The sequence below is a fragment of the Glycine soja genome, chromosome 7, assembly GCF_004193775.1.
Source record: "Glycine soja cultivar W05 chromosome 7, ASM419377v2, whole genome shotgun sequence".
In the NCBI taxonomy this organism is placed as follows: Eukaryota; Viridiplantae; Streptophyta; class Magnoliopsida; order Fabales; family Fabaceae; genus Glycine; species Glycine soja.
In genome coordinates this window covers 993,817-1,007,146 of record NC_041008.1, presented here as the reverse complement: position 1 = coordinate 1,007,146, position 13,330 = coordinate 993,817, and the positions used below count along the sequence as shown (strand labels likewise).

At 33.8% G+C, this 13,330-nt stretch overlaps 2 protein-coding genes across 3 annotated transcripts; one reads left to right on the top strand and one right to left on the bottom strand.

Annotated features, from left to right (window-relative positions):
* Positions 1-1,599: 1,599 nt before the first annotated feature.
* On the bottom strand, positions 1,600-6,633 carry LOC114417961 (uncharacterized protein At1g51745-like). Its single transcript, XM_028383063.1, has 3 exons — positions 5,954-6,633; positions 4,034-5,103; positions 1,600-3,222 (listed from the first exon to the last, which is right to left on the bottom strand). The coding sequence occupies exons 1-3, from the start codon at positions 6,142-6,144 to the stop codon at positions 2,129-2,131; spliced, it is 2,355 nt and encodes a 784-aa protein (XP_028238864.1). The 5' UTR covers positions 6,145-6,633; the 3' UTR covers positions 1,600-2,128.
* A 981-nt stretch (positions 6,634-7,614) lies between these two features.
* Positions 7,615-13,145, top strand: LOC114417960 (RWD domain-containing protein 1-like). 2 transcript variants are annotated; one of them, XM_028383061.1, is made up of 11 exons: positions 7,615-7,811; positions 7,984-8,049; positions 8,188-8,255; positions 9,052-9,085; positions 9,260-9,329; positions 9,482-9,539; positions 9,789-9,914; positions 11,488-11,579; positions 11,884-11,962; positions 12,499-12,577; positions 12,663-13,145. In XM_028383061.1, the coding sequence occupies exons 1-11, from the start codon at positions 7,805-7,807 to the stop codon at positions 12,746-12,748; spliced, it is 765 nt and encodes a 254-aa protein (XP_028238862.1). In that variant the 5' UTR covers positions 7,615-7,804; the 3' UTR covers positions 12,749-13,145. The 2 variants fall into 2 exon arrangements, with proteins under 2 accessions (XP_028238862.1, XP_028238863.1); XM_028383062.1 differs by having other exon boundaries at positions 7,618-7,811; positions 12,666-13,145.
* The last annotated feature ends 185 nt before the right edge of the window (positions 13,146-13,330 follow it).

The window sequence follows — 13,330 nt, the reverse complement described above, 5'->3', positions numbered from 1 at the left end:
GATCAAATAGCCCATTCCAATTTTTTAAAAATTAATTAAAATAAAGAAATGTTTATACGAAAATATAAATTAATAAACTTACAGTGAATAACACCATGTTTAAAAACCAATTAAAAAAATATAAAATAAAAATTTCTTGAATTTTAAGCAAATGCAAACATGTGCTAATATATATGCCAAAGAAATGTTTATACGAAAAAAAAATTAAAATTATGGGTTGAAACTTCAAATAACTGCCAGGTTAATTATATTTTCTATTTAAAAATTAGAATTTAGATAAAAAAAGAGAAATCCTTTTGGGTTAAACATGGTTTCCTTTTTCCTTTTTTAAATATTTCTCTTAAAATAAACAACTAAACACGTAAAAAAAAACAATTGAAGTGAAGGAGAAGAGACTCAAGAGAGAGGAATGACAATCATGTGATACTCACAAGAATTACTTTGTTCATATTTTTCCATTTGTCATAATTGCTCTATATTTTAGTGTTGTTATCATCAACTATAAATACTCTTTTCCTTTTAGCTTAATTGTAATTTTAGTATTTATATTTAATGTCATGTCTATTTCATCATCCTAGTTTTAATTGCTTGTATTTACTTGGTACAAATTTTTAATCGTTCAAATTTAAGTCTTTCACAGCAAGATTTCATTCAATAAAGCATTTCGTACTATTGATGTATGTACTTAGCATATAAAACATTTCAATAACAGTTATAAAAAAAACAAGTAATTTATTGTTTTTATTTTCATTTTATTATTTTATTTATTTTTATCCTTTGCAAATCAATACAAATTAATAATATATCATATCTTTGTTGTATACATATTTTTTTTATGAAACTTTGGAGTGAGATATTTAATTGAATAATTGAAAAAGAATGAAAAATAAATACAAACAATTAAAATTAGAAAAGAGCAAATTCGCTTATAAGTTTTTTTTTTTACAGAATAATCGTTAAGTTTAAGTATCAAGATTAAAAGTATAAATAAACCGTTATAGAACTAACAGCATCATATAAAATATCTAATTTAAGTGGAACTCAATCGCTTATTATGTATAGTAAAACTCTTGCAAATTTTTAATACAGCTAAATTTCTAAAATATTGAACACGAGAACCTAATATCAGGTCAACAATCTCATTTTAATTAATCTCCAGGTTCCAATATATACTTTGAATAGTTTGTCATTGCCGTAAGAAATTTTTTTCCCATTTTAATTTGCATCTTCATGCCCTACATATGATTTGTCATTCAATGAATAAGAAACTACCAAATTATTACATATATCATATTACAAGTCCAAATTGCACAGCCTTACAATCTCAGTATCGCTTTACTGGGACATAAGATGCAACATAACCTATGAAACTGTATATTCGAACCGATAGAAAAAAATAAAACTATGATGTAAATATTTACATAAAATTCTATTTAAAAATGTACATTTAGAAAGAAATGAATATAATTAATAGAATAACTATTCTCTTTTTCTTTTGCATGTTTGTTAAAGATAATCACATCCATAAAGCTAATGAAATAACATCCACATTATAGAATATAGAATAAGCATTCACAACAAAGAAAAATACTAACAATATGAGCAACCGTCATATGTAATGATGGCAAACAAGTTCCCATACAAACACAACGAATTGAAATGGGGATTGATCCAAATGTTCTCATAATTGCATTTTTCTTTGTTTTAGGCTTGTAGGATTCATAGAGGTGACTTCGACATAAACAATCGAGTCCAAATCCAACATGAGTATACAATGTAGTTATTGAACCTCCGTAACATCCTAATTCATTACTTTTTAAGAACCTAATATCAGGTCAAACATCTAATACTAGACCATCCCTCTTTACATCTCATCCAATGTTACATTATTTACAGAGCCAAGAGAAGCCTCAGATGATTTAACTCCTACTAAGTTCTACATGAAAATGTCTTGAAATTGTACAGAAGATTCGACCTTCATGGCAGAATATGTGGGGGCTGCAAACTGTGCATGTAGTTAAAAAAAAGTAGAGATAATATTATGGTCTGCAGAACTAAACCAAAATCTCTTACATTACCAAAGAAGCAATTATCCACACCACCATCCATTCATTTAACTCCTCACAAGTCAAGGGTTGGATGATGTTGGTAATGCACGGTATGTGGACCGTGCCTGACCACTCACTGCTTCATTTATCCTACTGAATACTACTTTGAGGGGAATACAAGCTATAACAGGACCCTTGAGCTTATCTACCACTGGTTTTCTTTCCTCTTCTAACTGCTTGTGACCTGTCAATGATGACAATTTCCGAATCTTTTTATTCAAGAGCCCAGTTTTCTTCATCTTGGAGGATTTACTAGGCGAAAATCGCGTTAAATTCTTGGAATGTATTCTTCTGGTCACCGAGTTTGGCTTGGCTGCACAATAGACATCACCAACTTCCAAGTCACATCCAATGTCACTCAACATTTTATCACAATGACCTTCAACCAAGACCTCAACCGCCAAAGGGTGTCCAATAAAGGCTTTGCCATTCAGTTTACTCACAAGAGAAACCAAAGGGACGTGTTGTGGCCGGTAGCTGGATTTAACTTCTAGCTTAACGTCATATAATGAAGCATCAGAATAATAATTTCTTCCAGGGAAATCTGCCGTTTGATATCTGGAGTTAACAGTGAAGCGTGAATGGCGATAAGGAAGCAATCTCTGAGGTGTGAGAGATCCATCAGGCAATAGCTTTGCCTCTGTTGTTGTCCCCTTGATATGCTTGTTCAAGTCCCGGAATCCTTCCAGTTGGCCCACAGCAACAGGTTTGCACTTAACTTGAGAAGTACATTTGTATGAAGTATTCGGTGCACCCATGCCATTCCAATCAACTTTCTGACAAGCACCCTGATAGATTCCATCCGAGATCCCTATTCCTGACAAATAAGCACTGGATTGGGGGTCTGTGTCCACATATTTTCTTGAGGCATGTTTTATATTTTTACTCGTATGTCTTGAATTCCTCTTTCCTTTTGACTGCCACTTTGAACTACCTTTGTCTGCTCTATGGCCAACAATAATGTGACCAGCAGCTGAACTGGTACAACCAGGTTCATTCTTGCTCTCATTTCTCAAGGACACAGCTTCACATTGACTAGCATTACAAGACTGTTCTCCCAATGCACTAACTTGAGGCTTGCCAGATGAACAAGAAACCTGTATGGGTGAGAAATCTGGAAAAAGAAATTAACATCAGTGCATGTTAATTATCCAGCCCACATCTTTTCAAACCACAACATAAAGAAAAGCAAAGTTGTAGTATAACTTAACTATATTCTACAGCTTTCAATAGGTAAAAAAAGGGTTTTATTGATTAAAGATAAACAGATGGAAATAGGGAAGCAGTAGCATTGATTGCAAACCTCAGGAAAAGAACACAGCCACATAAAATTAATATATGTAGTTATGGATAATTATTCTACAGCTCAATGATGCAACTTTAAACAATCCATTTGTACACATACTATTGGGACATGAGCAATAACCATGAGAAAACAGACAAAAGCAGGTGACAATCTCAATGGAGAAAGGGCACAAGTTATACACTTCAGATAAAACTGTTTCTGCAACATAGGCAACATGAGTGCCACTAGCTCAGGTGCAAAATTGAAGGTCAATGAATCTCAATAGTTTACTTCCAAAGAAGCCAACCATATAACCATGCTTCAACCTAACCTAGCTTATTCAACTGTTATTAATCATAATCTATGATCACTGTGTCTCTTCCAGAATCCACATTCATTTTCCCTCTTTTTTTCCTGAGCTTCATGATCTGAGCAGGGCTACATAAACTATTTAACTTATGCAACATACCCTTCTAAAGACCTAAATCTGTCACGAAACCAAAAGGAAAATTTAAATATGGATGAAAAGGGAAAGAAAAAAGAAAAATAATATCAGCAAGCGCGGGGGGTGGCGGGGGAGGAGGACATTGAAACTGCAATGCATTCTGATAACTATGGAAATTCAGATACTGTGGCATACCCGTAGTGTGTTTCTCCTCCCCTAGAACCCCAACAAATGGCACATCAAATAGTTCATCAGGAGAATCTTTGCCAACTAGCCCCGGTATGCCAAAAGTCTCATTCTCCTTGACCTCGTGATTGATTTGGGAAGCATCATCACTACCATGGTCATGAACAATTAATGAAGTCCCATTCTCACAAGCAGCCTCAGTACTATCTGAATTATGTGTTGTAGTTGGAAAAGTTTTCTTTGAACCATTAGAATCTAATCCTGAAATCCTTCCATCAGTTACCCCACACAGTGGAGAACTGCTTGAACTGGGAAGCTGATTACAAATGACAGGAACTGACACCATGGCTGTACTCTCCAAAACCTTAGTCAAGGGCCGGCGTCGATTTTTCCTTTTCAATAATTCATGAGCATTTGCCACTTGTGATCTCTTCCTTTTCAGTGTTGAAGAATAACCTTTACCACCATTTACAGAAGTTCCATTTGCCAGACAGTTCCCTGCAGTTGAATTGTTGAGTGAAGCACTAATGTGATGAACTATCTCAGTTGCACTTGTACCTTGGACCTGTCTCTTTGACACTACACTAATGCCTAGGTCCTCAAGTCCTCTCATTCGCTTGACTCCTTCAAATCCATCATCTTCTGAATCATTAGGTGTTCTTCTCCTCCTTCCTTGCACAGATTGCATCTTTAAAGTACCATAGTGATTAGGCTCTTCAAAAGATATACCAGATTGTGACAATTCTGGAGCTGCATTAGAATTGTCATCAGAGTCACTCAGATCATCCACCACATCTTCATTGTCTTCACCAGAATTAGACATGAGTGGTAATTCGCCAGCTGATCCTCCATGTTCACTACCAGGTTTATCTAATCTGGAGCATAAGCTTAATGATTCCTTGTCCAGGTGAGCACTCTCTAGCTCAAGAGCATGAAGAATAGCATCTTCCCTGCGAGCATACTTCACTGCCTTCTTGCTTGAATTAGCAGCAGATGCCTTCGCCTTCTCAATGCATTCATCATACTCTCCACAGCGAAAAGCTTTTACCCGCTTTGATTTTTCAAGATTATACCAATCCCTGTATCACAGAAGTTTTTTTCAAAATCAAATCTTATGCAAATTTCAATAAACCTTTAAACAAATTCAAGAAAGACAACTGTAGTACACAAGCTAGACATTAATTTTTTATATGATAATGAATCGAATTCAGGAAGTTACAGTGGAAAATGGGTAAGTTTCCTAATAACAAACAGCTTAAATTTCGGCTGAAAAGGGAAAGCCACAGCCAAGTTCTAAAACTATATCTGGTTCTTCTGAAAATCTGTTTGTAGCTTATCTTGGGCATATAGATTAGGGACGAGGGAGTAGGCATCATAAATCATAATGTTTCTCCAAAAGAATGACAAGACTATATGGTTCAATTTCTCATTCTGGAAACACAAATCAACGAATTGGTAAAAGCAAAACAGTTCCAATCATAAGTTTATGAGAAACATAAATTAGTTCTACTCAGTCCTAAGCTTCACTAAACAGGAAGCAGTAACAGACACATTTAACTAGAGAAAGCAATCATATCTATTTTAAAGGTTTAAAACGCTCCATTGCTCAATGGCGGCTGCAAGATTCCCCAACAACTCAGGAAGAAAAAAAGGAAAAAGCATCCCAAGATGTGGGGAACATAATTAAGAAGCTGAGAAAACAATTCCACCCTATAAATAATACTCTAATGACATAAACCAGAAACATAAAAAATAAAAATCCAATGATCAAGCTAGTATCACATGATTGATAGCATATAGTCACAACCACAACACCATCCAGTTAAAGATGAAAAAAACAAGTTCAGACAGGAATATGAGCAAAAACATAGAAACAGAAATTGCAACAACAAAAAAAGTTGAGACAGAAAAGAAGAAGAAGGAACTGACACGCTTGCATCTTCACGACCTAAGAGCTTGACGGGAGTACCCGATCTCGGAGAAACCAAGCAACTCTCCGATAATTCGTGAAGACCCATTATCCGACCCGGCCACCACGACCCGTTTCTCCGTCGGACCCAAACCAACCCACCCACCGACGCATCGATTACGTTCAGGTTCGACTCCCCGGAGCTACCCATTTCTCCAAATAAAAATAATAAAAAGAAGCTCTTTTCTTAAGCCCTTGAAAGAAATCAATCCAAACACGCCCCTGCGGAGGTACCCAGTTGGGAAAGGGTTCAAAGGTTTCACTTTTGCGCAAAACAGGTGAACCCCAGAAGAAGGCGAAGAGGCTAAAACCCCATTGGGAATTGTAATGGGTGCATGCAGGGGAAGATCTAAGAGAGGGAAAGGAGAAAGGAGGGATCTAATAGGAAAGTGGGTTTTGTGAGAAGGGTTTTTGCCATTTCATGGTGGTGGTCATCCGTGGCAACACACCAGAGAGAGTGAGTAGTGAGTGAGGGAAGAAAGAGAAAAAGTGAGATGAAGCAAAGCGGTTTTCTGCACTGAGAGAGAGAGAAAGAAGGTTGGGTTGGTGTTTGGATCAAAACGTGACATTTGGTATCTTTAGGCGATGGCCCATTAGAGAAGCAAGGAGGGAGGCAGTGAAGGGATGTGTTCGTTTTTTATGTTTTTATTTTTATCTTTAAGAATCGAATACAATACAGTATGATCGTGCTGTTTATAATAATTCTAAGTATTATATTTCTTTTTTTTAATAAATAAATAAAAAGTGTATACGGTTGAATTTAGTACACCCTTTGTCAGGTTTCACCTGTGTTGTCAGCATACATGTATTTATTATTATTATTATTTCTTCTTTAAAAATTAAAAATTTAGTATAAAAATTTTCCTTTTTGGTGGATAGTATTGGTTTAGCTTTATTTCTTATAAAATACTATAAAATAAAATTTAACACTATTTTTTATAATTCGTTTGATTTATTGTGCTTCTCATTTCATGCTGCGTACATTTATATACCCATTCTCAACTGAAAATAGTAATTCGAACTCTTTAATATGTGTAGTAATAATGATCACAACCATATATTTTTCTCCCTTTTTATGATATATTTATCTCTTCTAATTTCCCATCATCGATCATTTTCAATAAAGTACTTACAAATTCTCTTACTATATTTTCACTTATTTCCATGGGAATTTCCCACCCATTCCTTATTAGAATATAGATGCAAGAAAACATTTCTAGAAATTAATAATACTTAAGAATTTTTTTAAAAAACTTATAACATGAGAATATATATATATTCTCATCTTCATATTTTTTAGAATCCATCATGAAACAAACACCCCCTCAAAATTATCAAATCAAACTATCAAAGAAATATCAAGCCCCCTCCACTTTAAAATAAAAAATCAAAGAAATATCAATATAGATCTGTGTCCACCCCCAAATCAATTTTTTTCCATAAAAAATATCAAGGTCCAAAATTGGCAATTTTTATTTTAGAAATTAAAGTTGATACATAATATATAAACTAAAATTGGATTTTAGCTTGATATTAATCATAATAAATCATCTATTTATTTTACCTTTCAAATTAAAAATATATACTAACAATCAAGATAAAGATTATTGGAGAGACCGAAATAAAGAAAAGAAAAAAAAAAGAGTTTGAATCGCATTCATGTTGGAATGAATCGAAATTACGGCTTACTTGTCAAAACGTAGTGTTTCAGTGGTTAGGTCTTCCCTTCCCACTGTTGCCCTGACACCGCCTTGCTAATCCCATCCTCCCTCTTTCTCTCTCTACATTTTAATAGGAATCAATTTCCAACCATGACGGGTAATTCCTTAATCTTAATCTTTCTGTTTTTTCCCCCTTTCTACTTTTTCCGTTTGCAATTGCATGTTATTTCAACTTTATTCCATGCTTTTGGTTGCAAATTGATCATTCTGTTATGTGCGTAAATTCCCAATAGCATTAGCCTTATTTGATGATATGTTGTGTTACGCAGACTACAAACAAGAACAGGATATGGAGATTGAAGCATTAGAAGCTATACTCATGGATGAGTTCAAAGGTTTTTTTTTTTAATACCATTTAAAATATCTATATATTATATTATTATTATTATTATCCCAATTTACTTGTCATTTGTTTTTCCACTGAGAAAAAAAAAGGGGGCTTGATTTTCTGTTTGACATTCATTCCATGCTAGAAATACACTCTGGTGAAAGTGGCCTAAGTACTTCCAATCGGTGCTTCCAAATAAAGGTTGTTGCGCAGGTAAATGTTTCTATTTCTAACTCTTTTACTTTGGTTTCTCGTGTTATGCATTTTTGGTTTTTTTAACTTCTTGTTTATTTAAGTCCGAAGAGTCGGTTTTTTTTACTAGTGGTATTGTTTGATCCATATTCCGTATAGCTGGCCATACCTGGTGGAAAATACTTTAAGTCTTTGGCATGGATAACTATGATGGTTGCTATTATGCAGCTTATTTATGATGGGAACGATTTGTGTTTATGTTATTGCGATCCATATATTTTGATTAATAGTTTACTTTTCTTTTTCTATGTAATGAAGTTCCTTTGTTGTTGAGAAGAAGAGATGAACATTTTCCTGTTGTATGCAGTGTCATTCATTGAAATTATTTGGAATAATATCGATGTCTTCTTCTGGTAAAAAGTAGCTTGTTTGGGTTTATTTCCGTTGCTTTTCCTCCTCCTTTGATTGGTGCCTTATACTTAGGGAACTGAGATGTCTTCCCTACCAAATAACTTGGCAAAAACTGTTAGGAAGTTCCACATCAATTCTCGGGTGCAGTTTCACTTAGTGCCAATTGGTTTTAAGTTGAAATATAATATGGTATCAAAACCTATATAACACATCTTGGTTCTCGCCTATTCTGGTAGGCATTTGTGGGGGGGGGGGGGGGGGTTAGGAAGTCCCACATTGCCTACCTCAATTATGAGGGTACAACTTATATATCTATTGGACAACTTTACTTTGTGTCAAATGGTTTTAAGCTGAAAACTAACAAAAACTATCCTTATATTTATCTAAATGTTATTCATTTGAACAGGATGACGATGAAGATGGGCCAATAACTAATCCAGGTTTCTTTTTTCTTTCTCTTCGATATATTATTTTCTTCTCCATTTTGGTGTTCAGTTTTACTGAACATGTACTTTAGATTTTGGAATATCTTGTTTTTCTTCCTAAGATATTGTTTTACTTTTGGACATTATATACTGCATATATGAATGATGCAATTGCTATTTTTGTTGCAGCACAACTGGCTTTGATCTTTTCACACACAGAAACATATCCTGATGAACCTCCACTTTTAAATTTGAAAAGGTCAGTATTGCTATTATAATTGTCTAATATTTATAATATTTTTGTTTGTCTGTTCAGTTAATGTCAAGTGCATCACATTACATATGTTTTTGATTCATTTATTAGCATACACTAACATTATGATGTGTCTATATTCCATCTATACTTAACAGTTTGCAAGGAATATCTGCTGAAGATCTAAGGATTTTGAAAGAAAAACTTCAACAAGAGGTAGTCTTTTACAATGCAGTTTTGCTATTTAATGTTTGAGCTGATCTAGTCTTTGTGCTATTCTTGCACTGGTTGTCATTCAGATTGAAAGACATTTAAATAGTCACTCTTAATTTAATATGTTTGCTGTTGTTATGTGTGCATTTTCATGTTGCACAACAAGTGATTGTTATGGAACTCTACATTTGTTGTGGATACTTGCTAGGTTATGGAAATTGGATATTTTGATGCAAAACTTGTGTTCCACAGGCATCTGAAAATCTTGGTATGGCTATGATCTACACACTTGTTACCTCAGCTAAAGAGTGGTTGGCTGACCGGTTTTCTCAAGATGATGTTGGGAGTACTGAAGCAGAAGAAGCAGCCAAAGATGATGTAAGACTGACGTCTATTTTATGATTTTTCTTTTGAAATTTTGGTTAAACTCATAATACAAGCGGGATGGCTAAAAATGGAGAAAGACATTGAGGGTTATTTGTGATCACAAAGTACCTACTGAAAAATATAGTAAGACAATAGTGAGGCCCACATTTTTTTTTTTGTGTTTGTGTTTGATTTTCCCGTTTTTCCCCATTGAGAATCCCATATTCTCAAAATGTAGTAATTTCTTTCTCTTAGCCTTTTAATAAAAAAAATTCTGTAAAAAAGATAGCAACTTCTTTCTGAGACTTATTAGCAGAAAGGACTGTGTACAACTTGTAGTACAATTGTGTAGAACAAGATTAGAGCTATATACAGTATACAATGAATACTATTAAAGACATTTTCAACATAAACTAAAAATATAAAAAAGAACTTCCACACTGGTAAATAAAATAAGAAACACTATTGAACTGCAAGTCATATTGTCCCTAAAATGTTTTGAATTTATTTATTTATTTATTATTATTGTTATTACATGTTAACTATATTTTTAATTACTTAAGCTAATGTATGCTCTTCCTGTATTGTATCCTATACTTTAGATAAATTGCTCTATCCCAGTAATTGAACTTCATAGTGAGTAATGCTAACAAGATCAGTGATACTAAATGTTACATCATCTCAATAATACTTGTACCTTTACTGCATCTGTATTTGATACTTTGATTAGTGAAAGTAACCCTAGCTTAGATATTTGGTATGCTTTATTCAAAACAGCTTTATTTGCAAGGCCAGTGCTGACTGCTTTTATTTTTCTCTACCAGAAAGTTTAGTTTGTGTATGGAAGGAACAAAGTTTATCTGTGTGAAAGGAGAAAATATGTGCTTGTACATCTTAGGCAGCTTGTAGAAGTTGGGACAAATAGAGAAGGGTAATAGTCAAGTCAAACACAGTGAATAAGAGCACTGATATGATCAAAGTTCAAAGCCCAATAACTTAAACTAACGTATCGGGGTGCAAGGCTCCTCGCTATGCAAAGGCATGGGGGAGGGTCACTTTATGCAGTCTTATCCTTGCATATGCAAAGAGACTGTTTCCTGATTTGAACCCATGACCAATCGGTCACCAAGGCACAACTTTACCGCTGCGCCGAGGCTCGCCCTCTTACTATACTTTTTTTTACTATGAAGGGAAATAACCATTTGAAGCAGTTATTCTCTATAATATTTTGGGTTCAATAATTGTTCCTTCTTGGGAAATTTTTTATTATCAGACTTCCCTCTTTTTGTAATTCCATTAGATTGTGCCTGGTAGATGAGCATATAGAATTATAGACTATACATTCATTTTTATATGTAATTACTTCTTGTCTGTTAATGTGTTTTGGAGAATATTCCTTTAGTTCTTAGTAGTCATATTAGGTAGCAGTGGTGGTTTGTTTTCTTCTGATATATTCTTACCTGGATTCATTTTAAGATGAAGATGTATTTCCTCTGTAATATATTCTTTTTATGATTTTTTACATTTTTCTATGAAAATTGTGTTGAAAAAGCTGTCTGACTATTTTATCTATCCAACATTTTAGGTAGTGATACCCCACGGGGAACCAGTTACCGTTGAAACATTTTTGGCATGGAGAGAAAGGTTTGAAGCTGAACTAGCATTGGAACTAGCCAAGTAAGCTCCTTTTAGTTTTCTCAATCTCTTCAAATCTACAATTTTGAGATACAAAGGTTTTCTGTAAATATATGAATCTTCTACATGTGTGACAAGTGATTATCTGTGGGGGTATTTAAAAATATATTTATAATGTATGGCAGGAGGAAGACAGGAAAAAAGAGAGTAGGGGTGGGAAGATTGTAAATTTGAAATGTAACATTGTAACAAATGACATAATAGAGTAAATAATTAGTCGATCTATTCTAAATGCCTGCTGTTGCAACTTTTCTTTTGATGCCAAAACAATTTGTTCTGGTTGCAGGCTAATGCCAGAGTCTGTGCTCACAGCTCCTAAGGAAAAGAAGCTCAGTGGTAGACAGTGGTTTGAAAGTGGAAGAGTGGTACCGTATTGTCCTTACTATAGTTATTCCTAACCTTGATGTCCTAATTAATATTTGTGTCACATTGTCCTTACTATAGTTATTCCTAACTTTGATGTCCTAATTAATATTTTTGTGTCACACGTTCAACAACTCAAATGTGTAACTTGGTACCAGCAACTAAAATAAATGATGAACCTTAAATTGTTTTATATTAAATTAAATTAAAAAGAAATCACAACTTGGAATTGGTAATGTATGAGAAGGCTATAAAAATATATATAAAAAGCATTCCTTGGTAAATGGTGCCTCCTAAATTAGACATTAAAAACCTATCACAGTAGCCTCTAGTGGTTAATGCATCTTGGTTGTTGAATACAATTGCCTAAGGTTCCTTATTAATGAATCTTGCTTTAAACATGTCACAACTTAATTAAACACTCTTGGTTAATGGATCCTGTTTCTTAAAATTTCATTCCTACTGGCATCATCTTACAGTAATTCTTTTAAATTTTATGAGCATATAAGTTATACCATCTATTTTTGTTAATTCACAGAAAGGTGTGGCTGCTGTCGCTGAGGAATCTGATGTGGAGGATGAGGAAGATATTGACTTTGATGAAGATGATTTTGAAGGTATTCCTCTCTCTTTCCATCTTTATGCACATACGTGCTGTTTCTTTGAAACAAATACTTATTTTGTATATAATGATAATCATAGCAGATGATGAAGAAGAGGATATGCTTGAGCATTATCTGGCCGAAAAATCAGATTTATCCACACATTCTTCTATGAGGGCTAGTTAAATTGAATATGTCACATACCAGGCAGAGTTTTACAGTATGCCTCGCTGACTTTGTGGGAGTTTTTGCCATCTTTCTAAGACTGGAGGATTTGGTTTTATGATATTATCGAAGATACAATACAGAAGTGTTTGATGTGTGATATTGTATTTCACTTAAACACTGTTTCATATAAAAGAAATATCTTTTATTTGTAGTCATCATCCTTGAATTGCTTGAAATCAGTAACTTAGGGTAGACAACTCAATTTGAAGTAGAAGAAATAAGATGGTTTTGTTTCATTATGAATGTGTGTATCTATGCAGAAGTGTTTTGTAAAAAACTAAAAGAATACTCTTCTGCCTTTTTGACCTTTCTAATCGAGTGTAGAGATGTCTGAATTTGAATCCATTCAAGTTTAGAGATAGTCTCAAATTTTGTTTTATCATTTTCTCTTTAAGGTTATGGTTATATATCATGAATGAAATACGGAATTTAAAACTAGTTTGGTCGGCTGAAATTCTTCACTGGAGTAAGAAAAACATTTGGCATTCCATTTAATTTTTAACCTCTAGTAAATGACAAAATTCCACCGTGCCTACATTT